This window comes from Neodiprion lecontei, chromosome 5, assembly GCF_021901455.1.
Source record: "Neodiprion lecontei isolate iyNeoLeco1 chromosome 5, iyNeoLeco1.1, whole genome shotgun sequence".
NCBI classification, from domain to species: Eukaryota; Metazoa; Arthropoda; class Insecta; order Hymenoptera; family Diprionidae; genus Neodiprion; species Neodiprion lecontei.
Genome location: NC_060264.1, coordinates 34936674 through 34962438, shown reverse-complemented (window position 1 = coordinate 34962438; position 25765 = coordinate 34936674). Strand labels below are relative to the sequence as shown.

General features: G+C 36.8%; 4 protein-coding genes and 2 long non-coding RNA genes across 25 annotated transcripts in view; 2 read left to right on the top strand and 4 right to left on the bottom strand.

The window, feature by feature from the left end:
• The window catches only part of LOC107217245 (plasma membrane calcium-transporting ATPase 3), a 130794-nt gene extending 124020 nt beyond the window's left edge, over window positions 1-6774 (bottom strand). For 13 of the 14 annotated variants that reach the window (XR_006904348.1, XR_006904352.1, XR_006904350.1 and 10 more), the window contains exon 1: window positions 5778-6774. The gene's annotated coding sequence lies outside the window, so the exon portion shown is untranslated. The remainder of the gene's footprint in view (window positions 1-5777) is intronic. The other variant, XM_046739675.1, reaches the window with a different exon arrangement.
• Window positions 6775-6964: 190 nt separating this feature from the next.
• On the top strand, window positions 6965-7866 carry LOC124294478. The gene is made up of 2 exons (XR_006904357.1): window positions 6965-7081; window positions 7594-7866. It is a non-coding gene; the product is annotated as an uncharacterized LOC124294478 (long non-coding RNA).
• Window positions 7021-9124, bottom strand: LOC107219715 (galactosylgalactosylxylosylprotein 3-beta-glucuronosyltransferase S). 3 transcript variants are annotated; one of them, XM_046739687.1, is made up of 6 exons: window positions 8993-9124; window positions 8216-8598; window positions 7875-8140; window positions 7577-7783; window positions 7349-7487; window positions 7021-7260 (listed from the first exon to the last, which is right to left on the bottom strand). In XM_046739687.1, the coding sequence occupies exons 2-6, from the start codon at window positions 8583-8585 to the stop codon at window positions 7214-7216; spliced, it is 1029 nt and encodes a 342-aa protein (XP_046595643.1). In that variant the 5' UTR covers window positions 8586-8598; window positions 8993-9124; the 3' UTR covers window positions 7021-7213. The 3 variants fall into 3 exon arrangements, with proteins under 3 accessions (XP_046595643.1, XP_015513521.1, XP_015513522.1); XM_015658035.2 differs by having other exon boundaries at window positions 8860-8999; XM_015658036.2 differs by lacking the exon at window positions 8993-9124 and adding an exon at window positions 8692-8852.
• A 1220-nt stretch (window positions 9125-10344) lies between these two features.
• Window positions 10345-13470, bottom strand: LOC124294433. The gene is made up of 4 exons (XM_046739415.1): window positions 13033-13470; window positions 12806-12874; window positions 10684-11685; window positions 10345-10482 (listed from the first exon to the last, which is right to left on the bottom strand). The coding sequence occupies exons 1-4, from the start codon at window positions 13468-13470 to the stop codon at window positions 10345-10347; spliced, it is 1647 nt and encodes a 548-aa protein (XP_046595371.1).
• A 1-nt stretch (window position 13471) lies between these two features.
• LOC124294477 lies at window positions 13472-19729 on the top strand. 2 transcript variants are annotated; one of them, XR_006904356.1, is made up of 4 exons: window positions 13472-13947; window positions 14067-14271; window positions 14459-14653; window positions 19420-19729. It is a non-coding gene; the product is annotated as an uncharacterized LOC124294477 (long non-coding RNA). The 2 variants fall into 2 exon arrangements; XR_006904355.1 differs by having other exon boundaries at window positions 13472-14028; window positions 14120-14271.
• Window positions 19730-20764: 1035 nt separating this feature from the next.
• LOC107219709 (tyrosine-protein phosphatase 99A) overlaps window positions 20765-25765 on the bottom strand; it is a 330930-nt gene continuing 325929 nt past the window's right edge. For all 4 annotated transcript variants that reach the window (XM_046739670.1, XM_015658025.2, XM_046739671.1 and 1 more), the window contains one exon: window positions 20765-25393. In XM_046739670.1, coding sequence (XP_046595626.1) covers window positions 24917-25393 — 477 coding nt within the window. In that variant the 3' untranslated portion in view covers window positions 20765-24916. The remainder of the gene's footprint in view (window positions 25394-25765) is intronic.

Genomic DNA, 25765 nt, shown 5'->3' with positions numbered 1-25765 from the left:
CGCGGAATATGAGCTTCGATATATGTATAATCAAGTCTTCGGCTCTCTTCCGTGTCACCGAACTTTTCCGCCGAACGATGTTCACACATCGCTGTAGTATAATTTTACCATCATCAATCAGCATTGTGATATATTAAACTTATGTGATGCAGATGTTGAGGAACGCAATTGTGAATTGGTACGGTAAGTTCACCAGTTATTGACCCTTTTATTTTCCAAAATTATAAATTTACAGTACAAATTCTGAATTTCTTGACGTCTAAAACCAATTACCGAAGGATAGACACTAGAAATTTATTTTTTTGGTAATTTTAGAACTAAGGATTAAACAGATACCTACAATTAAGAAAGGTCAATATTCGGGACAGGGTCAATAACCGGTATACTTACCTTACACGCTTATACGGTACGAGTGTATATTTGGCTCAAGTACACCTTTATTTTGTCGCAAATACTGCGGTGACGCAAAGCACTCGGAGTTAGGATCAATTAAAGGTACAATCGGCTATAACGAACGTCGCGTACACAATCTTATAACAAGTTAGCCTCTGTTCGTTACACCGCCCAACTCTGATTACGTCAATCATTTAAAATACTAATTTCGGAACGCCATGGTCGAGCCTCGCGGGGTCTCGAACGAACGGAATGCAATTGAAACGGAAATTAGACTACCTTTGCGAAGGCTTGGTGCTAGTTAGAATATAAACTGTTTTAGAAAGAAGAACTAGACTTCAAGGGTTTTTTTATACTCCGCCGGACTTTAATGATGCAATTTTCCAGTTTCCTTTGGGGCTTCACTTTTTGCTCCGTGATTCCCTCGTTACAAGCACGCTGTGGAATTCTGATTACTTACCTTACCCGCCGGTACATCGCGCCTCTAACTTCAATTGTCGCGCCACGTTATTCAACCCTATAAATGCAAATTTGTATGGTCCGGATTAATTAGCACTTAGGTAAGTTCCTCTAAAACCGATATGTGACATTCCGCGTTGCATAGCTAAGGATTGGAAGAAAACGTACGGAAAATCTTCATGTGAGCCGAAATCTGGTTTAACATTTTTGCAATCTCAGGCTCATCGAGGCTTGTTCAAAAGAGCTCGTCAAGTGAACGTTATTCGATGGTTAATTACTGTCAAATTTGGGGAGCCATTTATATTCGCTTACCAAGAACAAGAACACATGGGTGTGTTCCAATTTAGAATAAGGCTAATTCCGATGCGAGCTGTCTTGGCTAAAAGTATTTGTGACGTCAGTTGGAGGCCAACAATCGATCGCATCACGTTGACCTGATTCTCAAAAGATTGTTAATTGCTTTCCTTTTTTTTCTCTCAACTTCCCTCTCTGTTCGTATTTAGACGGAAAATCATCCCAAATCTTGACACAGTTAATTGGACTCAAACTATGAGTGTTACTTGAAAATGATGCACATTTGTATTTGATTAGTAATCCAGTATTGAATTACAATATTGTTATGTGAAATTTGTTCACACTGAGATCTTTTTATTATAATTACAAAATTTTTATTTACCTCGGATAGGTCAACAGTTCCCATAACGATTCGGTGGCTTACAAATAGGATTGGTAGTTAGGCGTTAAAACAGTGATCCGATATTATTCATTTTGCGATAACAATCTTGGCGGGAATGACGATGACATAAAACCCATGATTTTCAAGATGCACTGATGAATATCTGTAGCAACCGAATGAAAGAAGTTAGAGAATTCAATATTTGACATCGTCTGATGAGCAATGACGGTGTCTGGTTTATAGCAATCCAGTCATTAGCGAATTGCTCGCCGGTCACAGATTACTAAGGCGGTCTCCAGCCTTCAGGTTTTCTTATCGCGGGAATTGCAGCTGCAGCTAATTGGCTTTAGCAATACCAGTTATTTTCTTCTTTTCTCCGTTTCATGCTTGTATCCGAATCAGTCAACATTGAACCTCGAATATGCAGGTGTACAAATAATCTAGCACAAGCCGGATACGTTCATGGAATTACAGGTTCATTGACCTCACACTTGGCAGGCTTTGACTAAAATGAAATGCCTGTCGACTACGTGTCTAATCGGCAATCCCTTTTCTACGTGAGATCGTCGAGGATCTAGTGCAAACGAAAAGTCATGCAATCGCAAGAATGGAAAGCAATTCAGTAGTTGTAAAACTAATGCAACAAATTTTGCAAACTCCACGTCTCTGCGTCAGTATATTTCTTCTGTAGATATTAAGCTTGAGTAAACAGGACAGAGGAGAAACTGTGTGTTCAAGTTTGTTTCTGCAACTACTGGCTGCAGGAGAAGTTATAAGAAGAAAATATAATTCTTGAACAACTAGCTATAGGTACGTATTATAGGTATACACATACAATTGCCGATGAGAGCAGGTGTGGTCAGCTCAAGTATTGAAATTCTTCTCATCCGGCTGAAATTCTCGACACCATATTACAGGACGGCAAAGTTTTTTTTCTTCCTCTTTTTTATTGTTGCAATATTCACTCAGTGTATGTAACAATTATCCAATGTATATAGATGTCCAAGATCGGAATCCTCGCTCCACCAGAGCAGAGTTTGAGTTGGGGAGCTGGCCGCGTGGATATTCTTGGCGTCAAGGCTCATGTGGGACACACTAGACCAACACGACAATAGGGCGCCTTTATCGAAAATTCATACCTCCGACTTGTTCAGTGATCCTGTACGGTAATTTCGCGAAATGCAGTGAAATTCCGTAATAATTACCGTCTAATTACGAGTCTCGTTCGCTGTACGTTCCACATTGAGAGCCAAGGACGTTTTCTCTACTGTCATACTTTCCTACATTCTTATAATTTGATGCCAGAGGAAGAAAGCACGCACATACACGTTCCAAAGTGCAAACTGGTTTGCGAAAATCGTGGATTTTTCCTCATCGGAACAGTCTTCGTATGTATCTCTGCACGGATATTGGCCAAACATGTCCACCATTATCTTGTACGCTGCTGGACTTGACGACAGAGTTAAAAATATGCACTCGGTGGTTTTGGTAAGTTATAAAACCTACGTTAACGTTGTATAAAAATGTGCGTATACATAAGTACACATAGATGGTAGTAGCGTCGCGCGTCAATATTACAAGAACCTCGTTTTAAGGTCACGTTTCATTGCCTCGTCAAGAATGCGAACAAAGCGTACCAACCAATCCGACCCAAACTTGTATCTTGACAGTATACGCGAAATGTTAATCCAACCTATGTACCGGGGTCGAGTTTTATAAAATAGGCCAGTACCACTAGATTATTTGAATCCGTATTTTGTGTACCTTTGTAATCAGCTACAGCAGGGCCAACTCGTATAGTTAAACCTCTCACAATTCTACCTCTGCGGATGTAATACTCTGACCCTTTATGAAACGACTAATCAACCTCTCCGAAATCGACCACTTTCTCTCTCGTTCCACCATTTTAACTTTTTACTAGATGCCCGGCATAATGCATTTGCATTAATATCGTGTTGCGTGTTTGTAATTTCGTCTGTTCATATCAAAGAGTTTCGATCCTATAACGTAACCCAGTCCCATATCACGTGTGCAATCGTTTATTGAATTTTCCATCCGTCGCTAAAGTTGACTTTAAATTCTCACTCGAGTGAAATTATGCTGTAGATATCTGGGGATTGGGTCTCCCGTTTGTACGACGATTGGTATGAAATATGATATCAAATTACTTGATTGGTGTAAAAGCCGAATTATCAAGAATCGGTCAATAAGAGATGAAAGTTTTCAGAAACTATCAGACTTTCAACATTCATTCCAAGTCCGTCTTGCTATTAGATTAACCACGCGAAAGGATTCGAAACATGTACAATACCATTGATTGCTTTTACCCTTTAGGAGCTTGGCAAGTCACGTACATACTAACAATGTACGGAATCAGCGAAGCTGAATTTATCATTTACACATGTCAAAGAAAAGAGCTATTTCCATTATGACAAATAGCTCAAATCAATAGGAAAATTGGTACAGAACTCGCGTCAGATTTTTCTGCTATTGTCGCAATACATACTTGGGCATTGTAAAACTCATTGGAAGGTATCACAAGCATATCAATCACACAGCTTCTCGTGTTTTGGCAAAGCTCATTTTGACATGTGTTTGGAATATGTATACGTGAACCCTACAGTTGTGAAGTCGTTAAGGGACTATATTGAGCTTTTTTTTTATTTTTTTTTGTAGTAAATATGTCTCATTTGTCAATGAGAACAAATAATTATGGTTTTCGTGCGAATAATTTTGAAGCGAAAATTAACGAGAGCTCACGTTTGATGAAATCACACTTTATCACGCGACATACGCATGGTATTTATAGGACAAAATGATTATAGGTATTAGTGGCGTTGCTGTTGATTTATATTTCTTTTCGTTAATTTCGGTGTTTGCAATTGAATTCGATAAATCAAGTATTATATATCTTGTCTTGTCTGATAACTGACACTTGTGTTTTATCATGATTGCTCATGTTCTATTACGTTATATTATCTCTGATTAAGTGAGAACATCGATGAGAAATAGCGGGGTTGAAGGTAAGGGTAGACTAGTTAAACGATCACTCACAGAATAAAATAATCTTCTGATAAAAGAAGATTGGTATCCAGTCAGGATATTCCTACTAAGATTCGTATAAATAGGAAGTGTGACGTCAATATATGTGACGGTGTAAATCTATACAAAATTTTCAGGAAGATTGTTCCGCGACGTGATCGATGTATGGTATAATGTCAATGACTCGTAAATGTCACCCACGAAAATGGCAATAACGATTCCATTCTCCGAAGAGCAGTGACAGCACAATTGGTGGATAGGTGAAATCTCTGGTTGTAAATGAAAAAGAAAGTGTATAAATTAAAACCATAGTGTCAAGCCATGTGATTATACAGGGTATACATGTTATAATTCGTAGAGAAAAATACATAGTCCATAATATACAAAAGAAAAGTTTACTCATGGAAATCCATCCGCCAGTTGTACAAGGTTCGTTCGCATATTTTATCTTCTTACAACGATGTTAAGAAAAGGCAAAAAATGTATAAAAAAAAAAATTGCAAAAAAGCTTAAAAAAAGGTACGAAAAGAAAAAAACGAAGCTGTACAAGCTTTCCTGAGCATCGATTTCCCAAGTTCCGATAAAAATCCCACACCAAAAACGACGGCGCGGCGCGGCGGTTTGAACGCGTGCGCGCAAACGCGCCTTTCCCTCTCCGTCTCTCCGTATCTCTGGGCACATTGTGTACACGGTAGGTGCGGGTGTGTTGGGTAGGCCTGAATACGTCGGGTACATGTGTATTGATCGGGATAAGCATACGCTGTGAGTATGCGCGCATACACGCTCATACAACACACATGGATACATGGTGTGCTTCTGCGTATCTCCGGCTGATTCCTTACTCCGCCATGATCCTCTACCTACCGTGGACTAAGTTACCCGTGGTCTGATCACAGCTTCGTTATATGCACAATCTGCAGGCGTGTGGAACGAGCCTAATCAGCCTGCGGGTGGTAACACTGCCAAGTGCCAGCCGTAGCTGATTCATCCTAGGTGTATGTATGTCCTATATATAGTATTCTACCTCTAGTTTAGGAAGCGTGGCTTAGGGATCCATGGTAAAAAAAGTTGTCAGAGAATGGGTAAACAAATACATTCTCTGATAAATACCAGATGGATATTGTTGCAGAGTATAATAAAACTAGAAAACATACAAAGCCGTGATGAGGATGCGGGTAAGGAAACGATGGTGTGTAATTGTACTTACGCAAGTTAATCCAGTGCTCTCCTCGTTGGTAGCCGGTGTTTTAAAAACTTGCTGTAATCGGCACGTTGTCAGGACGTCACGAATAGTTAAGCGAAACACTATATCGACGGTTTTAATTGGTAGGTTGTTGGTGCGTATAACCTTTTAAGTTTGTGATTGTATATGATTACGAAGATGCTGACGATGGTGGTAGTAACGGTTATAACGATGATCGTGATGATGATTATGATAATGATGACAACGATGATTACGATAATGATTATGATAATGACGACGATTGTTATAACGTTGGTGCATTTACCGGATCATCGATAATTTTGACATTCAATTATAAAGAGAATGAGAATGCCTGCAGTTGAGAGAGGATGGATGGACTTGGTGTGGTTGGTCGGTTGCGTAGTGAAATCCAGTCCTATGGAAGAACGTTATATATGTGTCTATGCTTTCCTTATTTATTATTATTATTATTATTATTATTAATATTATTATTATTGTTGTTGTTGTTGTTACTATTATCGTTATTGTTATAGGTGTTATTCTTAGTGATATATTATTAATTTTCTTTTAATCTCGCGCCTTTATTATCTCCCAAATATGTATTTGCCCAAGTATAAGCGGCGGATGTAACGTGTGAATTAAGGGCGGACACGGGCGCCAATATTCACCTGCTGTCAATCACTCTCGGAATCATAAAACCCTGTACACACCGGGGCGCCGGCCACTGATTCTTCTACGCGCAAACACACTGCGCTCCGACCGGGACGTGGTGCCCGAAGTGTAATCGCTGCCGCGGGGCCACAACGACGTCTCAACTTGGTTGGCTTGCCTGCTTTCTCACATACACACAAGTCGGTAGCGGCGCCACTTGCACTCATACATAGAGACGCAGGCGCCGACAAGATCGCGCAGCCCCACTCTGGTTGCTTTCTCTTTCTCCCACTCGCCCTGTCCCTCCTCCTTTCTTTCTTTCACGCTTCTACTTACAGTCTTTCTTTCTTATACCCTCTTCTTTACCTTTCTGTACCACTACAAACAACGCAGCCGCCAAGGGTGGAGGTCGCGTACACGCCTCTACCGCGAGTCGATCGCTGTAATCTTTGGTGCAGCGCTTACGCATCGACATCTGTGCGCTAACTCATGACGTACCAACAACTTTTCAGAGAGACTCTGGATAATATAGACAAATTGATTTATAATCTTGACGGAGCACCTTCGTCGATAAGATTATAGATTTAGTCGAACGTACTGCTGATGCCCTGTAGGTAACTTTTATCTACATTATCTACAATGGTATTTCTTACTAGGTATGTCAAATTCAGCTTACGCGTTGGTAATGCCTAGCATTTTACCTTTATAAACAGATCTACACTGTGTCAGCTTAATTATAGTAGGAACACCCATCAGATATTGCTGGTAGATGAATTTTGTTCGTTTCTTCAGACTCCTGTTCGAATTCTTCCACTTGTGTAGTAAGTCTTGACTCCTTAAAGATTGTACACAGAAAAGTATGTGAATTCAGAGTATATCTGATTGTGCAGCATCAACTTATTTGAAACGCAGTTGTTACTCACCTTTTTCATAATTACGAGATGCTATTCCATACGTGTACAATTCGTTAAGTAGTTTATCTAATGATGTGCCCGATTGCTCATACTTCAGTCGCAAGTTAGCTACAGGTTTTTGGATCGTTTGCGTGTGCCAAACTAGAATCTATAAGAGTTCGATCCCTCAGTTACTTAATTCTTCATCTCTTATCTTTATTAGGCTCATGAGAATTATTGCTGTAATGATCTTCTAACCTTTGTGCAATTTTCAGCAACTGGTTCTATATCTTCAACGTGGAGTCCCAAACTTTTGAGAAACATGTCCTCTTCGTAACCCACTTTGTACGGCATGGTGGCTTCTGGTGATTTGTTCAAGAACTCTACGGACACTGCAAATCCGGCCATATCAATTGGGAATTCTCTATCGGCCGACCACGAGTCGAAGAAGCCAATCACTTTGCCCTTAAGAATGTCAAGAACTTTGATTGCTGCGATGATAACAGTCCAAAATTGTAACAGGCAATAAAAAGTACAGATTTATGATAGTTGTTACCTTCTTAACGACTGGCGAACTCACTCCAAAGTCTCCAATCAAACCGACTGGCAGCATGGAAACTTTTTTAGTGTACCGTATTTGATCAAAAAGTTCCAAATCGAAAGTATTGTCGTCATCGCCAAAGTATAAAACCCCACTTTTTACATTATTTCGAATCCAAGCTAGAGCAGCTCGCCGATTGGCGACCCCCCTTGGCATTTTCATTTTTTCATCGCTCCAGAACCTCTTGGCCATCGGACTAGCCATGACTGTGAGTGGGATACCTGGGTATTGGAGATTTGAGTTGTTGATCATAATCGGATATTGAAATTCATAATTGTTGTCAAGTTTATAATTACCAAATTTCCTGAGCAGTTTGACAAGAGACGGATTGCACTCTCTATTGTCATCGGCTACTATCCAATGAAGGTCTTTAACGTGCATCAGCGTTTGCCCCAGTCTTGTTAGCTCTGGAATTTGTTCTCGCCTAGGATATGTTGGTGTGACAAAGTATATGATCGGTATGTTGGTATTCCCCGAGATATTTCCTTTATCATCACGAATTGGTTGGTCTTCATAGCAAGTGGTCACCTCATCGGTGAAAATAGAAAGGTGTTCTGTCCCCTTAGTATCGTCAATTTTCTCAGACATCAAGACTGCGATAACGGCTATCGCAGCCAGACAGGTCATTGAGAAGAATACGTATTTTAAAGTCTGTAGGCTGTTCATGGGCAATCATAACCTACAAATATAAAAATTTCTGATAAAACGATTTGAGCTGGAATTTTAATTATTAAATAATCGAATAGAAGAAACAATTATGTTGCTACTTAACTTTTAATAAAACTCCGATGAATCTATCATTCTGATTTCCTGTTTCTATTACTATTTGTGAGCGTTTATTTTTTTATCACTCTTATAGAATCTGTTGACTTTTGATTAAGTGTGCGCAAACCTATTACATATTGACAAACACACTATCCTGGGAAATTCATCCACTTACTTTTGATTGACGGTCCGTATTCACGGCGTATCTATTATCTCTTACATTACTGAGTTCAGATTAGGTTAGGTTGACTTGGGTTACCAAAAGTTAGGTTATATTAGGTTAGGTACAAGCAGTGGTACATGTATACCTTTGACCCCTAGTCCCACCAAGAGTGTGCGTAGCATAGACTTGTACTAGTGATGTAACGAATATTCGCATATTTCTTAACATTTGCATTCGCATTTGCATTAGCAAAAATCGTTCGAATATTTTGCGAATTTGATTGTCACAAATACTTCATACTTCGCTTAAAAAAATTGTGAAAATAATATGACATAAGACAAAAAACTTTAGTTTGATACTGAACTTTTATAGAAGAAATTTGTTTTCACGTTTGAATCACACTCTAACCTCAAAATTAATATGTTTCTCTTGTCAATTTTTCGTTAAATAACCAAACAAACAATCGGCTTGGTACGGATCAGCTCGGCAATTTGCAGAATAAGCTTCAAACGGTGCTAACGTGTGTGTGCGACTTGCATACTGCACCTTACAGTCAATCAATTGTCAACTTTTAGCTGTAGAAAAATGGCGAGATGGAAATTTTTTGCTTTATATTTTCACACTTTATTTGTTTCCACATTTAGTCAAACTACAAGTAAAGCTGACTAAAATAGGTAAATACTAGTCGCACGCAAGGATTGAAACATACAAAGGAACAGGATTTATTTGCGCAACATGTTCTGCAGGTATGTCTATACGAATCTAGAATTCATATGTTATTTGCACTTTCTGATAAATCTTGCGTCTATGCCAAGGCATTCGATTTTTTCACATTCAATCGGGTAGCGGTTTATTTTTGTTTTACGTGCCCTATGTAGAGTATAAGACTATAAGCTATTCAAACTAACAATAAGTGTTGCAACATGTTGCATATGCACCATTCTGACAACGCAGAATCTTCATCGGATTATTTTGGACTTATTGGTCTGTATTCTTGTGTTTCAAGAGAGACACGAAGGAAAGCTTATCTACTTAAGTTTTTCATTATTCGAAATTGCTTGCGCATATGTAATAAATAATTTGCTTTATATTCTGTTGAATTAGCTGCCTTTAAAGGGAGTTTGATCAATCCGAAGCTAGTTGTATTAGAACGATCAGGTACATTGCAACGGTGCATGCAATCTGGAAACAGAAAAATTTTATTCATTCTACATGTTACCATTCATTTGTCATACTCGGCATATTTCCAAACTAACCATAATTCGTGTATGAATTTATTTAAAAATGATGGACACCTTCAAAAGAAATCAGACTAATCCTATAGCAGAATGTTTTCTTGGTAAATGTTGTGCCCCTTAGTATCAATGTGATAATCTGAAGTCTTACCTCGAACGGGTACGCATATCCCAAATCCAAGAAATCAAATATAGACATAGTGAGTGGTTTGTGTAACAGTTGAAGAGAAAACATGTAGAACTGTAATAGAGAATGCGATAATTAGTGGATTATAGCATCACTGTTTTGATTCCCCCGTGAATGATGGTCCCTTAGTAATTCTGATCGTACCTCATCCTCAAATTTCTCCGGTATGAAGTCGTTGCACATTCTGAGCATTGCATCTTTGGTGGAGTTTGCCTGTGGAGTTGAGAATGCATATTTGAAAGTAATGTTTTAATTTACCACTACATTCTTGAATGATTTGACTTGATGTCTGATTGACCAATTATTCCAAACGATTGATCGATTAGCGATATTCAACAATCGAATTATGCTCCAGACGAACACCACTTGCAAACGATGTTCAACTATTATGAATTAAGCTTCATCCAATCTTACTTGTTTGCGAGTTGTTGCAGACGCATATGCGATCATGAGAATCTCAGCAATTGGAACAACTAATCTCATAAGGGTACACGCTGCGATCGTGTTTGTGATTGAGAATTTCTTCAGGTAAGCATCGTCGTCAAGTTGTCCCGAGTAACTGGACTCGTTAGACGTCATTATGACAAAGTAATAGATCCAATAAAAGAATACGACGAATCCTATGTAATATTGCAAACTAATGGAGAGAATGGGGATGCCGAATACCTGATTCGTCTGTTCTACCAAATCACATAGCTCCATGTGTAATGCTTCGATTTTTCGAATGCGCTGAATGACGATGGAATCCTGCCTGCTTGATTGATTTTGATCCTCACATTGTCTTCTTCTCGCGACAAAATGCGACAAATAAATGTGTGGAGTGAAGCAGCGAGTTGGTTGAAATAAGGCGTACAGTTTTTTGTTTAACGTTTCAAAACGTTGACGGATGCAAAGAAGGATTCCAGCATAGATTAGAACCACGTTGAAACGAATACATTGCTGAAGACCATGAGCAATAGAAATAGAAATCGTCCAGTAGGGTTGCAGGATGCAGTCGGTGATAGAAAATATACCAACGATGATAGTTGCCATAGCGAAGGTAGTGAAAAGGTTTTTAAAATATTTTCCATCATCGTTGATAGTGCTCACAATTTCTAGCTCGTTGCAGATGCTGTACACTTTGTTCATGAGCAAAATGATCTTTTTGTGCACATACAGACCTACAAACACGATGACGGCTGGAGTCATCAGAGCTATGAAGTGTGACAATACACTGACTTGCGTGGTGATTTTTGAAGGAGATGATTTGGAACCGGCCCATAGACAAGTTGTTAAAGCTGCTATTGAATGAAGCATAGCGAGAAAAACCAAATATGCCTTAACCAGACGGATCGGTGGATAAAATTTGTGGCTTTTTAAAGTGAATGGTGCTAGTCCCATAGTTTTTGCCACGTAATACAGCATCATCGGTATTTTCTGTGAACGCAACGTCCAGTCTATACGCCTGGCGTTGGAAGTACTATACATGCTGGAAAAAAAAAACTATTACCGACAACGTAAAACATTCGCTCTCAGAGAAAGCTAAGACGGTACTGAATGCAGGATAATTTGAACAGCAGAATGGTACCCATAAAGGCGTTCTCATTACGTTATCGTACCGACTGATAATCATAATCAAGTCTTGAGTCGTAAACTCACTTCAGCAAACCTCAATATTGATTTGCAAAATCGATGGCGAATACTATGCGCGTTCTACCATTTTATCACGTGCCGATCGTTGTGGTAATACATTGCATATTTCTGTAGTATTTGTAGTGTTGACAGTCCAATGACATTTTTATTGATTATGGAATGAGTGAGCATTCTCGTAGAGTTATAGAGCATACATATGTCGTGCCACCTGACTATGGTTACTTTACCTGAGTAACTATTGGGTAACAGTGGAACAGCAATTTTCATAACTTTTCCGGAAACATCTAGTACGATGAACGTATCAATAAATGTAGCCATGCATATTTCAATGACTTCATGCCTTAACATGAAACATGGAAGTCGATCATCGAGTTAGCTGTCAAAATTTACTAAAAGTCAAAGTCTCTTCGTTCCTCATTTGATAACAATGACACAAGACGTTCACACATACAGACTTGCATTCGAGCTGTTTTACTTTTGCAAATACTTACGCGCAATAACATTCCCCACTTCTTTGAAGCATCTTCGATTAATCTAATTACTATCCCGTTGTATCTAGTTGTATCATTATGATGATGTATGGCAGAGCGGTGCAGAATATCTACACAGAAATATCACGGTACTTATACTGTGGATTTTACTGACCAAGTACAACTTTGAAACTTACAAGACGACGTTGTCTATTTTGCAATATAAATTGCGATTCAAGTCAGCTGATTAGTCATACCTTGAACAGGTAAGAATAGTCCACCGGTGTCAATCCGCAAATAAATATAGCAGGTGATTTGTGCAACAGTTGAGTAGAAAACATGAGAAACTGCAATAGTTAATGTCAATCAATGCATTCCGATTATCAATCAGATGCATAAATTAGCAGGTTATAGTTGAACTAAAATATACTAACCTTCTCTGCTAATTCCAATGGTTGAAAATCCATCCACACTTTCGACAACAGGGCTTTGGTAGCTTCTCCCTGAAGAAGGGATAAGGTCAGATTAGTGCTGTATTATTTATATCTACAGCTACGTTTCAATGTCAGTTACCGACATTTTTGAAGTACTAACCACGATTGTTACTAATTGTATTTATTTGTGTACATCAAGACTCATCATTCGTTCGTACGAATCATACCTGTTCCGAAGTTGTAGCACCTGCATGGGCGATGACGAACAGTTCAGTAATGATAACCAACATTCGAAGTGCGGGCACCAAGATGAAGGCCCTCACAGAGAATACTGAAAATTTCTCCAACATGGTTTGGTTTAAACTCATACAAGTTTTGTACATCCAGTAACTGCCTAAAACGATAGTGAAGAAGGATTTTACGATGAATACAAGTATTGGGCCGGCAAATATACGAGTTGTACGTTCCAACAGGTCGCAGAGTTCCAAGTGCAATGTTGCGGCAATCCGAATGTTTTGAACGCCAGCAGAAACTACAGCTGTACTGCTTGATCGGTTGACGTCGCGGGAAATTTGTCTCGAATTAATCACTGAGGTTCTGTAAAAACTGCTGGAAAATCCGTAGGGATGTAAAGCTTGAAACAATACGTACAATCTTTCGTTCATTAATGAAAAACGATGTTTGATGCAGAGAAGGATACAGCAAAAGCTTAATATCACATTCAAATCAGTGAATCGGCTGATGTGATTTTGGACGGTTACGACAATTGATTGCTCCATACTCAGAAGAGTTATAATTTGCGTTATTGCACAGTTGACAATGTTGACGGTTGTGATCACCACAAAGAGGTTGTTGAAAAATCTGCTGTGATCTTCCTGGATCCCAAGAATCTTGAGCTTGTTGCTAACGATGCACAACTTGTTCATTACTTCAATGGTATCTTTGTGCATACTTAGAAACGTGATCAGAGCGGAAAACGTACACAGACGTTTCCCAAAATAGTACACCAGCTGGACGTTTCTATCTATCGTTGTCGAATCCCCTTCAACAGACTTCATAATTCTGTAAGTCGTTATGAATGACACGAGTAAATTACAGGTAGCAAAGACGAACGGATACAGTCTCCCCGGAAGTGTGGACGGGTAAATAATGTTCTTCCTTAGGGTGAATGACGCAAGTCCAGCAAATTTTGCCAAGTAATAAATCAACATCAAAGATATCGGGTAACCCGTTTTCCACTTCATATTGTCTTTACTGACAGTGAAATGAACTCACACCGTACGGCGCAAGTGGTCTTTACTCGAACCTTTGCAGTGCCAATACCGGATACTATACTACTGAACAGCTCAGAGTCGAGTGGCGTAACATCGACGTACGCAGAAATGCAGAAATTCTGAAGAGAGGGTGACAATCAGAATCCATCCGAACAGTCGTAAACCTTTTCACACATTGGCTAGTATCGATTGGTGAGTTGGATGTCGCAGGTCACGTAAGCTTTACAATGTTGTCCCGGAAAATCAACTTGATTTGATGACCGATATTCAAACAGATCATAAAGTGCCCGAATTTTATTTGCTATAAAAGTTTCATGACAATCTTCAAAATTTGATGGATCATCTTCGTTAGGTTTCAGCTAACTTGAAAATTTCACAGGTAATAACATCACAAATCATGCAAAGTCAAGGATAACGTAGGCTTGATAACTTCGTCACTGGGCCCTACGAAGATAATACCTGAAAATAAGACTGGAAATGATCAACACAAAATTGTACACGTAATCAGTGATGTGATAGATCGAAGGACTCGATGAAGTGTGCTTTATTAAAACCATTTCAGCACTCCTAACAAGTACGTGTTTAATAATAGAATCGTTGATCGTCACACATTATTCAACTCAATATTTTGGCTTGAATTTTTTTACTCGGGGATTTTTCGGGTCGCTGATTACGAACCTGAAGCCAGAATTTGATCATTTATAAACCCAAGATGGCGGATGTAAGATCGAAAAAAGTAAAAAAATTCAATGATTCTGGCCGAAACTTGTTACTCGGGGGGAAAAACCCAAAAAGGGTTTATACGAAGTAACGAAGATCATTCGAAGTTGTAAATAAACTCTGATAAGGTTAGGACATGGCAATTTTTGAGTCGGGACGCTGAAAGGGTTAATCCCTCGACTCCATGTGCTGTGAATTGCAATCAATACTTGCGTAACTGTCAGTTGTTCACGAGCAAAGTTTTTCAATTTGACAGCACCTACGTATAATGCCAGCGCACGACAGTAACCTGTTGAACTTTGGACCACATGCTTGGATATATTTGCCTATTATTAAACACACCCTGACACGCACTTCAGGCATGGCACTTACCCTTAATTGATGCACGTTCTCGGCCAAATAGATTACGTCGATTCCGCAAACAGAGTGAAAACAGACTTGAGTGCGTAGGCATGTTCATTATACATACCTACCTATATCTAGATGAGAATCGCTCGAGGATCGATTTCGGAGCCGTATCGATGCATCGGAAAATTACGCTACCTTGCTTCGCTGCACCGCGTATACGATATTTGCGCGTTAGTACGGCAATTTCCGTTTGGAAATAGAACTTTTTACGACTCTCCTTGAAATGGTTGGGAAACAGTTTAGATTTCTGTCGCTTTACGTTTGACAAATAACAATAACTCTGTCGGACTGATCGGACTCGGCGGAATCATCAACGGCTAACGATTATGAGAATTCGATAAAGTCTTCCTCGATTCAAAATCTTTCCAGATTCTTGTGAAATAAAACGTTTTAAAACGTGTATTGGAAATGTGTATATTATTAATGTATGACTAGAACGGAACACCGAATAAAAACATATTTTGTGACCTAAATGTAAAGTAGTTAGGCCAAGATCCGATGGAAAAGTTAGACACAAACCTCCTGTGCCCGACGCCAACCGGCGTTAGTTCGTAATGAGACGCCCAACTTAAAGTAAAGCAAGAATCTACCATTTGTTAGTAAAAATTATTCGTTATAATACGAACTCCTGGGTGACTTTATTTGGGTCAGACGAGCCAGTAACCTCTTGAACGATACCACACATATAGTTTTTCCATCAATTTTTATTGCTCAACCGTTATAAGATGCCCTATGTATGATATTATATATATATATATTATAAACATATACAGAAAATCAGTTTACAACTAATTAGAGAACGCACAGTCGACCTTATTTTTCGACGAATGAAGGTCTCGTAACATCAAAATTTTCTATGCCAGTGTGTGTTTTGTCCGTTTATCTTTTTAGCATTAATTCTTATATTTACTACTATGTGAAGTTGTCTGTAATTATCGCGTCGCTTGATTTGTCCCAAAATTCATTGCCAGATTAATGATTGATAAAATTATTGCCTATAATGTCGTCGACGAGTAGAGACATTCAAAGCGACACACAGCTGCGTGATATTGGGCATAGCATTATGTACAGACACTCAAGAACAGAGACAGACTTGTACAAAGGTTGCACGGAGATGAAGCATGAATCGTTTTAACCCTTTCAGTCACACATTTTTCAACTCAATATTTTGGCCTGACATTTATTACCCGCGAGTTTTTGGGGTCGCTGATCACGAATTAGAAGTCAGAATTTGATAACTTCTAAATCCAAGATGGCCGATCAAAGATGGCGGATGTAAAATCGAAAAAACTATCGAAATTCCATGATTCTGGTCGAAACTTGTTACTCGGGGGTTTTTGGGATTATACGAAGTAACAAAGATCATTTCAAGTTGTTAATAGACTGCGACAATTTTTGGACATGGAAATTTTTCATCTGGGACGCTGAGAATCCCATTGTGACTAAGAGGGCTAAATCGATGCCTCCAAGCTCATGTGCAAATTTTCGCGATAGTTATACTCACGTACTTCCGAAAATTTGACAAAACCATTTCATACACATGTATATCTCATGTACATCGGCGCATTATACACACATAATAGATATATTTAATATTATTCACAGTAAAATTAGTTATCGTTATAAAGTCCTGCATTCTTTAGATCGATAGTTATCTTCATCCGCGCATGGATGTATGTTACATATATTTACCAAGATAATGTGTAAGTCTGTAATTCTATACATAGGTATAGTACGTACATCCAGCATTATCTTCTAACTTCTTTTTCTATGTATATTAATAATAATTAGACAGTTAAAATTCTATTATAAAATTTCATATGTATCTATAAATTTATATTTTATATTTACAGTCTCTATTTACATGAATAAATAACACTTGGAATGACTGGAAGCACTTTCCAAGATAGAAATAAACAAGATAGGTTGAAGAGATGAAAAAAAAAAATATATTACCGTATTATATCATAGATTGTTGATATTCAGATAGATACATTTGGTAATTTCGACTGACGTACATGAAAAAAAAGAAAATTTGTTTGTACGTAACGTATTGTGAAACGTACAATATTCCAAGCATTGGTTTAATTTTTATGTTATCTCGTTTATTTTTTCACTCTCTCTTCAGCACTGCTTACTCTATTTTTCTTTCTAAGCTATCGGCACAGCATCGCTATACCTACTATATGAATACATGCGTTACGTATATATATATGTATATTTTTTTTTTTTTTGTATAAAATGTTTAACGAAACATTTTTAAGAAGTACAATAAAAACAGCTTCGACTTAAAGCTGTACGTTGATTTTGTGAATTTTTATAATTTCGTAGCCTTTCATTATAGATACTACATATGTTCTCGATAGCGACATATGATTTCTATTTATGCTTGTTCGTAAGTATTATAACTGTACAGTACAAATATATACAAGTTTGAAATTATATATATATATATATACTTTCTGATAGCCTTTATACATACACATATGTATATGTTACTGGCAGTATATATGTATATTTAGGTATTATACGCATTCGAGAGAATATGTATTAACGTATAAGATGAAGAGAAAAATCGCCATCTAATCGGATACGTAATAATTTATGAAAAATGATGCGTTTCACCGCTCAATATTATGCGATATCTGTACAATGTAATGTGTGCATAGTTTAAATTATCTCAGACAATAGGCATACTTTGTAGACAAAACGTCAACATTTGAAACTCACGTGTATATTAGACTGTATCGAAAAAATTGACAATAAAAGAAAAAAAAAAAGAAAAAATGATCGTTTTTTTCGATACAGTCTAGCGTAATTCGGTGGGGGTCGAGGTCAAACTTTGTTCACGTTCATTTGGACTACCCTATAATATAGGTAATTATACCCAGTCACACGCGTCACATTAAATATAATATCAAATGTCTGTTTATATTTTGTCTATCTCGTTTTTATCCCTCACTTTCTTTCCACCCTTCTTATCTTCTTACTATCTTTATTGGTTTAACGATAAACTTAACTTTAATTGGTCGCGTAATGTTCTCTTCGGTGAATTGTCTTTTTATTTTTTGTCGTTTTGTCACTTCTTTTTTCCCTTCCAACATGCGATTTCGCTGTTCAAAGTTCACAGATTCAATCACAGAAAGTTCCGCCCGCAGTATTGTTTCAACGGTGTCATCATCGTTATGGCCATCTGGCGGATTTCTTTCCAACTATTTAGACGTTCGATTCAAACGGCCAAAGGCCAAACTTCATTTCGTATCATGCTCGGTCAACTTCAGACTGAGATTACATTTTTGATACACGGATCGCAATTGAAAATTCTTCCGCCAAAATACCGCGTAGCTCGGTTTCACTTGTTTATTATCGCAACACGAGAATCATGAGATGGTTTTTATCTTTCTAAATTAAATAGCCGTATTGCAATTAATGTCGTTACTGATTATTCGACATGTGCGTGTGTGTGTCTGTGTAGAATGAAATATTACATCTTGATGAAGTAATTATGTAGATATATATATATATGTATATATGTATACATGTATATATATTTAACAACTTGTTTTCTTGCGCAAGAGTCATAATATCCTGGTGTATAGATGATAATTCATCACTGGAGCCCAACTCATTTAAATTTTATATGTATTATGGGGTATAAATATTACGTTTTTTTCTAACACATCGCGATGCGTTCGAAATCACACGAATATACGTTACATATTAAATCTGGCTGGGATATCAAATTTTCGTCAAAGATTTCTTTGATCTCATTTCGAGGGGATTAATCACTCCTGAAATACTTTGCAGTCTGTGAAATCTCTCGAAATCTTTTCCACTCCCACGAAATTTTTGAAATTTTTCGAACCCTTCGTAATCTTGAAACCAGGTGTACATTAAATCTGTTAGCGATCAATCCCTCGTCTCATTTTCATTTACCTCGTTTTTCTCATAGCCAAGAAAAAATATTCACACCGTGTAACGTTCAACCATTATGTTACATATTACGTACACGTAAAACACTTGTATTGTTAATTTTTATCGATAGCCCTCGTTCTTGAAATTATTATTTTTCTGATCTCTCGGACCAAAAATCTGTCGTACAGAATTTACAATAATTTCCTCGAATTCACGATATTACAACACACAGATTTATATTTATATAATATCGATTTGGGTATTCGTTCGTAATTTTTTCTTTTTTTTTTTCTTCAGAATAATATCAACAGACTTATGGATCGGGGAGTGCAGAATAAAGGAATTAATAAAGCGAGAAATGATGATGAATGAATTACAATATAGAATTTTTCGAGGAACTATATTCGCAAGTAATTAGAGTGCGTATGTGTCATTTAATAATTATCATCTATCACGTATTTAATATGAACATCTATTTACCTTGCAGATAACATTATTTTCTATACATTGGTTTGTCATTTTTATTCAATTCTTAATATTTCATGGACACAGTTAGTTGATTAAAATCACTAATTTTCTTTCGTTCACTCGTTTTTTCTCTTTCTCAATATAACGTGTGATGTATATTAGTAATTATATTTTTCGATAAATTATATAATATGTATATATGCATGATTTATATTTATATATATGTATCTAACGAAATTTTGCAACTATGACAGTACAATTTTTATATATATGTATGTATATAATAACGATAGTATAGTACGTATGACCATCATTACATCATGACGCGAAGGAGGGATTGATTTTCTTGTTTCGTTTACTAAGATGAAAATTACGGAAAAATACCAATTCTCTTCGACGTTAATAAATAATTCACTGCTACACGAAGAGCATCCAGATGATGGAATTCTATGTTATTCGACGAGTTATAAAAATGTTTCAAGTGCATCTACGACGTGGGTGTGATAAAAAAAAAAAGAAAAGAAAACCACTTTAGTAAAATGTCAATTGCCTCGGTATATGTGTAATATATAATATGTACAATTGATATATAATCTCTACATTACACGTAATCATATCTGCGTTAAGCAACAATAATAAATAATTCGCCGATTTGTCACGTTACGCGAAATGACAAGTGTCGATTATTTCTAGTACAATTACCTGTTGATTGATTATTAGATGAATTTTTTTTAAATTTAATTGTTGCATTGTTATATAATGCGAGTACACTATATAATAAAGTAAACAAATAAATAAACTGAAGTAAATTAAAACAGTTCGCTTTTTATTTTGTATTTCTTTATTACTATTACCATTGTTGTGTACCATCATTATTATAGTCGCTATTGTTATCATTATAATTATTAATGATTTATACATAGATACGAATGTGTTTAACCAACTACTATGTACCATATCGAGAGTCGACAGCTATACATAATATTATTATAATTCGTGCAACAAGCATTAAAATTGTGCTCGAATTTCATTTCTATAATAATGTTATTCCTTTTTCTATCTCATATATAAAGTACACACAACGCGAGTGTAGCGATTTTGTGAATCGTAATATTAAATTGTTGTTCCTTTTTATATATATATATATATATGTTTTTTTTTTTTTTTGTTGTTCTCTCTCCTTTATGTTACATTTATAAAACGATAAGTAATTGATTTAATTAATTAGCAAAGAATTCTGTATTTTTTTTCTTTTCATTTCTTTTTTTTTTTTGTTTTTCAGTCTTCGAAAGCACCTCCCCTCGGCTGGAATAGTGTGACATCAACATGGAAACTCTTCGATAATGTGAACGTTTTGTAATTTTTTTTCTTTTTTTTTCTTTTTTCTACTTCACATTATCCGGAGAATATATTTTGAGTTTGAAGTAAATGTCGGAATGCATGAGAACGTGAATCTAGTCTGAGGCTTCGATCCGGAAATGCACGTATTTTCATAAATTAAATGCCCATTTGTTGAATCCTTAATTCGTAGTTCAAATTGCAGATTATAACTAAATCGTCGTACGACAGACGCGTGAGGATTCGTTGTGAGTAAAATGAAATTTGAAAATTACAAGTAAACGATGGGTAGAAAGATGAGGAAGAGAAAAAATAAAAATTTTTAAATAGAAAGCAAATAATATTGTCGAATTATAACACAAGAAAAGTTATAATCCACGTATGTTTGTGTGTTATAAAATTTGAAATTATCTTACCGACGACACCACAATAGAATTTCTATATCCTTCATTTATCTATATAATAATTAACGGCTACGTTCACATTGTTATTAATTTCTCTATATATTATTCTATTATTATATAGTAATTACAACAATCAACATAACGTGTGCCGTAGAGTATAATGTCGTATAAAAAAATTTGAGAGTCTATTTCTTCGACTGGCTCGATTAAATGCTGTCTCTACGCATTTTGCATCGGTGATTTATTGTAATATTTATGTGTTTGTGTGTGTATGTGCATATGCTTCGCAACAAATAGAAAATATACAATATACGTTGTCTTTCATAACGAGTTTCGAACATGGGCGGTACTTGAAATGTATAATTGTAAATTTTTTTTTTTTTTCACCTTGGCATTTTCTTGTTTTGTTAAAGACATTAACTTTTCCTCCACCCACATTCATTGTTGTATCCAATTACGAGCGATTGAAAAAGTAAAAATTTACTTCAAGATCGTTATAAAACGAAGAAAATTAATACGGTGTTGTGACGATGTCAATGATTTGGTAGAAAAGCGAAGTACAATCGAGTCTACGATGATTAATACAATCCCGCATGAATTGAACTCGATTATTTAATGATAACAATGATAATAATAATATCTTTTGGAAAGAAAAAAAAAACCGTTCAAGACATTCCAGGTCTACATATATATACCCGAAATGTAGCCCAAAAATGCTTGTATCGAATTCCAAAAAATTGGACAAAAAGGTAACACAACTGTTAACATTTTCTGGGTATCAGCGATTTTTTAGCTGATAATTACGGCAGCGGTAAAAAAACGATTAAAAATCCCGAAAAACCAATGCTTATCTTATGGGAAAAAGTAAGGCTTCCTAGGCACGGGTAAATATGGAGTGAAAATTTTTTTAAAATTCGGACGTTTTTCTTGAATTATTTCGAACCAATTTGGGGGGTAAGACCATTAAAATTCGATTTTGCCCTTCTTAAGGACAGGTCTAATATATATATATATAGCCTCATTTTCCATAAATATTTCGTTCAAATTGCATAGATTAGATTAAATCTCATTTAAATTTATCAAAGTTATACATATTAGGTATATCATACTTACATGTTATATAAGTTATACAATTTTACATCAATTTTTCTTTAAACTCCCGTAAAAATTTAATAATAACATCAAAACTTAGTTTGAATTTTAGAGTGTTTACATCTTACTATATATTTTTTTTCAATTTTTTCAATTTTCTTTTTGTGTTTCATAGAAGCTTCTTCACTTGCAGCTTTGTTTTTATTAGAAATTGTTTCACGAGAAGCTTTACAACAATCTTTTTTTCATAGCTAAATTGAAAAAATCCGAAGAATCAAATCGTTTTCATTATGAACGAAAAGAGAGTTGAAAAATTTATTACAAAATAAAATTAATTGTGAGACAAATTTGATAAGAATTTAATAACATAAATAGCGATGTACAATATTCTGTAACAATAAAACGATTGTTATCGTTATTATTATTACCGTTATTATTATTGTTGTTGTTGTAGTTATTATTATTATTATTATAATACGCCGACTAGGAATTTTTAAATAAAAGTATAATCGCAATTTGATTATGAAAAATCGTTGAAATTTTAAAAACAGTAACCAAGCAGTTTAGACGTATACATGCATAGGTATGTACAATGTACATATACATAATAAACGTACGTAGTCAATCGTACATTCTAAATTTTTGACTTAAATTTATCACTATTTATTTATTACTTTTATTTAAAATTATTTTATATGTATATAATAGTCACTCACACTGTATGTACAAAACACTATTATACATGAATACATTCGACGGCCTACGTAAATTATATTATATAGACGTATGTATAGATTTTTATGTACATACACAGGCTGCAGTGCGGCAGCTGCAGGCGCAGCATATTTCCTTCAAACAAACTGCACGCGTATCGTCCTGTGTAGGTATGATAATTGGGATGAGAACTTTGCACGCTGATTACCGCAGCTGCTCCCGAATTTTTTTCTTAGAAATCTATATACATATTTATATAAATGAGTGAAAGAGATAGAGAGAGAGAGAGAGAGAGAGAGAATGAGAAACAGATATAGATACGTGGTACATATTTATATACAACACACAGAGCTTGCGTGCACGCATGTAACCTTCTTTCTTTCTTCCTTTAATTTTCGTTTCTTTCGCTTTTCTCTCAACGTAAATTTTTAATGCGTATCGCCGTGAAAATATAATTAGCTAATAATTATTACTCTGAGAAAAAAATTTTTAAAAATAAATAAAAAAAAAAAACACAATTGATTCGATTAATTATTATTACAACGATGCGCACGATTAATTACATATTATAACTATGACAATCAATTGAAATTCGATTGATGATTTAATTGTTCTTTGGCAACTTGGTGAATCGGAACGCAATTCACTATCACGACGTTAACGGGCGTGCAGTTTGTAACCAATTTGGGAATTCGAGTGCTTCTAAGGGAACACGAATCTATTCCGAATCAATTCGTTTGATAATATTGGGTACTTGGAACGAAAAGTCACTTGATGTTCTTTGATCCGCGATAAAGTTACGTGTATTCATCGATGTTAATTCGTATGCAACTTAATTCGAATATTCGTAGTTGCCACGATATGAAGTTTGTAAGAATGCAGTTGACGTAAAAATAGAGGTACAATGTATATCAGGAAAGTTCGTCACTTTGCTTTACTTGTAATCTTTCGTGTGTCCAATTTTACGATTCCGTATTCATTATACTTGTTTTTTTTTCTATGCGTCCAACGAGAGAGAAGAAAACGAAAACGAGAATTTAGTTCGTATAATACATCGATGTCGACAGTTTCCCTATGTTATTACTAAACATTCGTTTACACGATAAAACAATCGACAACGGAACCGATTCTCAATCCAAGCGTCCACTGTTGTTGTGCGGAAGATATTTTCACGAGTTCCAAATCTCTAGTCTCACAGTTTATGGTTGATTGGCTGCCGTGGTCGATTCATTCATTCCCAGAAATATCAACATCTCGTTCTCGAATCACGTCTTTCTCCGTCGCGATACGTTGCAGTTGTTTATACACACGCCGTGACGGTTGTGCACATTTTCCAATTCGTGTCAAACAACGTCGAACGAATCCATTTCGCCTGGTCATTCGGGCAAGAATCCTCGCGAGTTACGACGAGGTGTGCTGCACAATGAAACAGCGAAACATCGGCAACCCTGGCCAGTCAGTCGATCATTGATCATAGCAGAGAAAGTTTCGCGGGATTCATGGAAATCCTCGCGCACTTCATCGTCAGTCTGAAAATTGGACGCCGTTCGTTGTCTTCGCGAGTTTAAAATCTAGCCGTGCGCGTCCATCAACGCGACTGTCTCTAGTTTCGTCGTTCGTCGACGAATCCGACGCGTCAGCATAATTTCACTTGTTTCTCGCGGAGAGGAAACAGCGTTCTTTGTTTAAAAATCTACACCTGCCAGCCGAAGCGTCCGTTACAACATTTCGGAACGATGAGTAGTCGTCGCGCCTTGGCAACGAACCATGGCTTTGGATCATGGCGGTACGATTACGCAGGTCGATTCCATCCCCTCGGGAGGTACGCGCGTGCTGCCGTTCGAAACGTAGCCGTTGAGCTCAGCCGAGCCCTGCGATATATTTGAATTCCTCAACGGATTCGCCCCGGCGGCTGTCGAGTTTCGAACAGACCCGGTTAACGCTCCGTGCTCGTTAACGTGGTTCGAAATCCTCTCGTTCACGCTGTTGGCGACGTACTCCGGGGGGTATTCGGTCATCTCTATGCTCGTCGTGTACTCCCGGATCGGTGTCTTCGCCGAAAATTCCGAGGGTATGTGCTGCATCGAGTTTTCTCTGCTTGTTTGGTGGTGGTGGTGATGGTGGTGGAGGTGCGCCTCGTTTCCCTCGCTCATCGACGTCACGTGACCGTTCGCCGTCATGTAGAGGTCCGGTTCCGCTTGCGTTTTCGGTGACAACATCGACTCCAGGCATTGGTACAGCAGGATGTAGTCCTCCTTTCAGGTAAAAAAATTTCGTTGTACAACCAACGTGGTGAAGATCGAATTATTCTACCATTTTTTTTTTTAACCTCAAATCAACACTGCTTTGCCAAATATGAGGAACAATACCTCGTTTCGTTAATTATTTTCGGTACCGTTGGTCGGACAGAAGGTTTAAGAAGTCTGTCCTCAGAATTGTGAGGTATATTTTGTTCTTACAATCAGATTAACTTTCAAATGTAATCGGAACGTCGATGCGAAAAAATACAGAAAAATCATTAAGTATACTTACATTAGGCGTACGTAAAAATTAATTCAGAAAAAACACGTTCAATTAGAACCAAATCATGTCCAGGAAAGAATAGCTAGGTTGTCAACTACGATGAC

Excerpts from the sequence above, each read along its gene's own strand:
- LOC107219715 (XM_046739687.1), bottom strand. The coding sequence starts at position 8,585 with ATGAACAGCCTACAGACTTTAAAATACGTATTCTTCTCAATGACCTGT. Across the intron at positions 7,784-7,874 it reads GTTCGCCAGTCGTTAAGAAG|GGCAAAGTGATTGGCTTCTT; the intron begins GTAACAACTATC and ends GACATTCTTAAG. Across the intron at positions 7,261-7,348 it reads ATCTCGTAATTATGAAAAAG|GAGTCAAGACTTACTACACA; the intron begins GTGAGTAACAAC and ends ACAATCTTTAAG.
- LOC124294433 (XM_046739415.1), bottom strand. The coding sequence starts at position 13,470 with ATGAACGAAAGATTGTACGTATTGTTTCAAGCTTTACATCCCTACGGA. Across the intron at positions 12,875-13,032 it reads GTGCTACAACTTCGGAACAG|GGAGAAGCTACCAAAGCCCT; the intron begins GTATGATTCGTA and ends TCCCTTCTTCAG. Across the intron at positions 10,483-10,683 it reads CTGCAACAACTCGCAAACAA|GCAAACTCCACCAAAGATGC; the intron begins GTAAGATTGGAT and ends TCAACTCCACAG.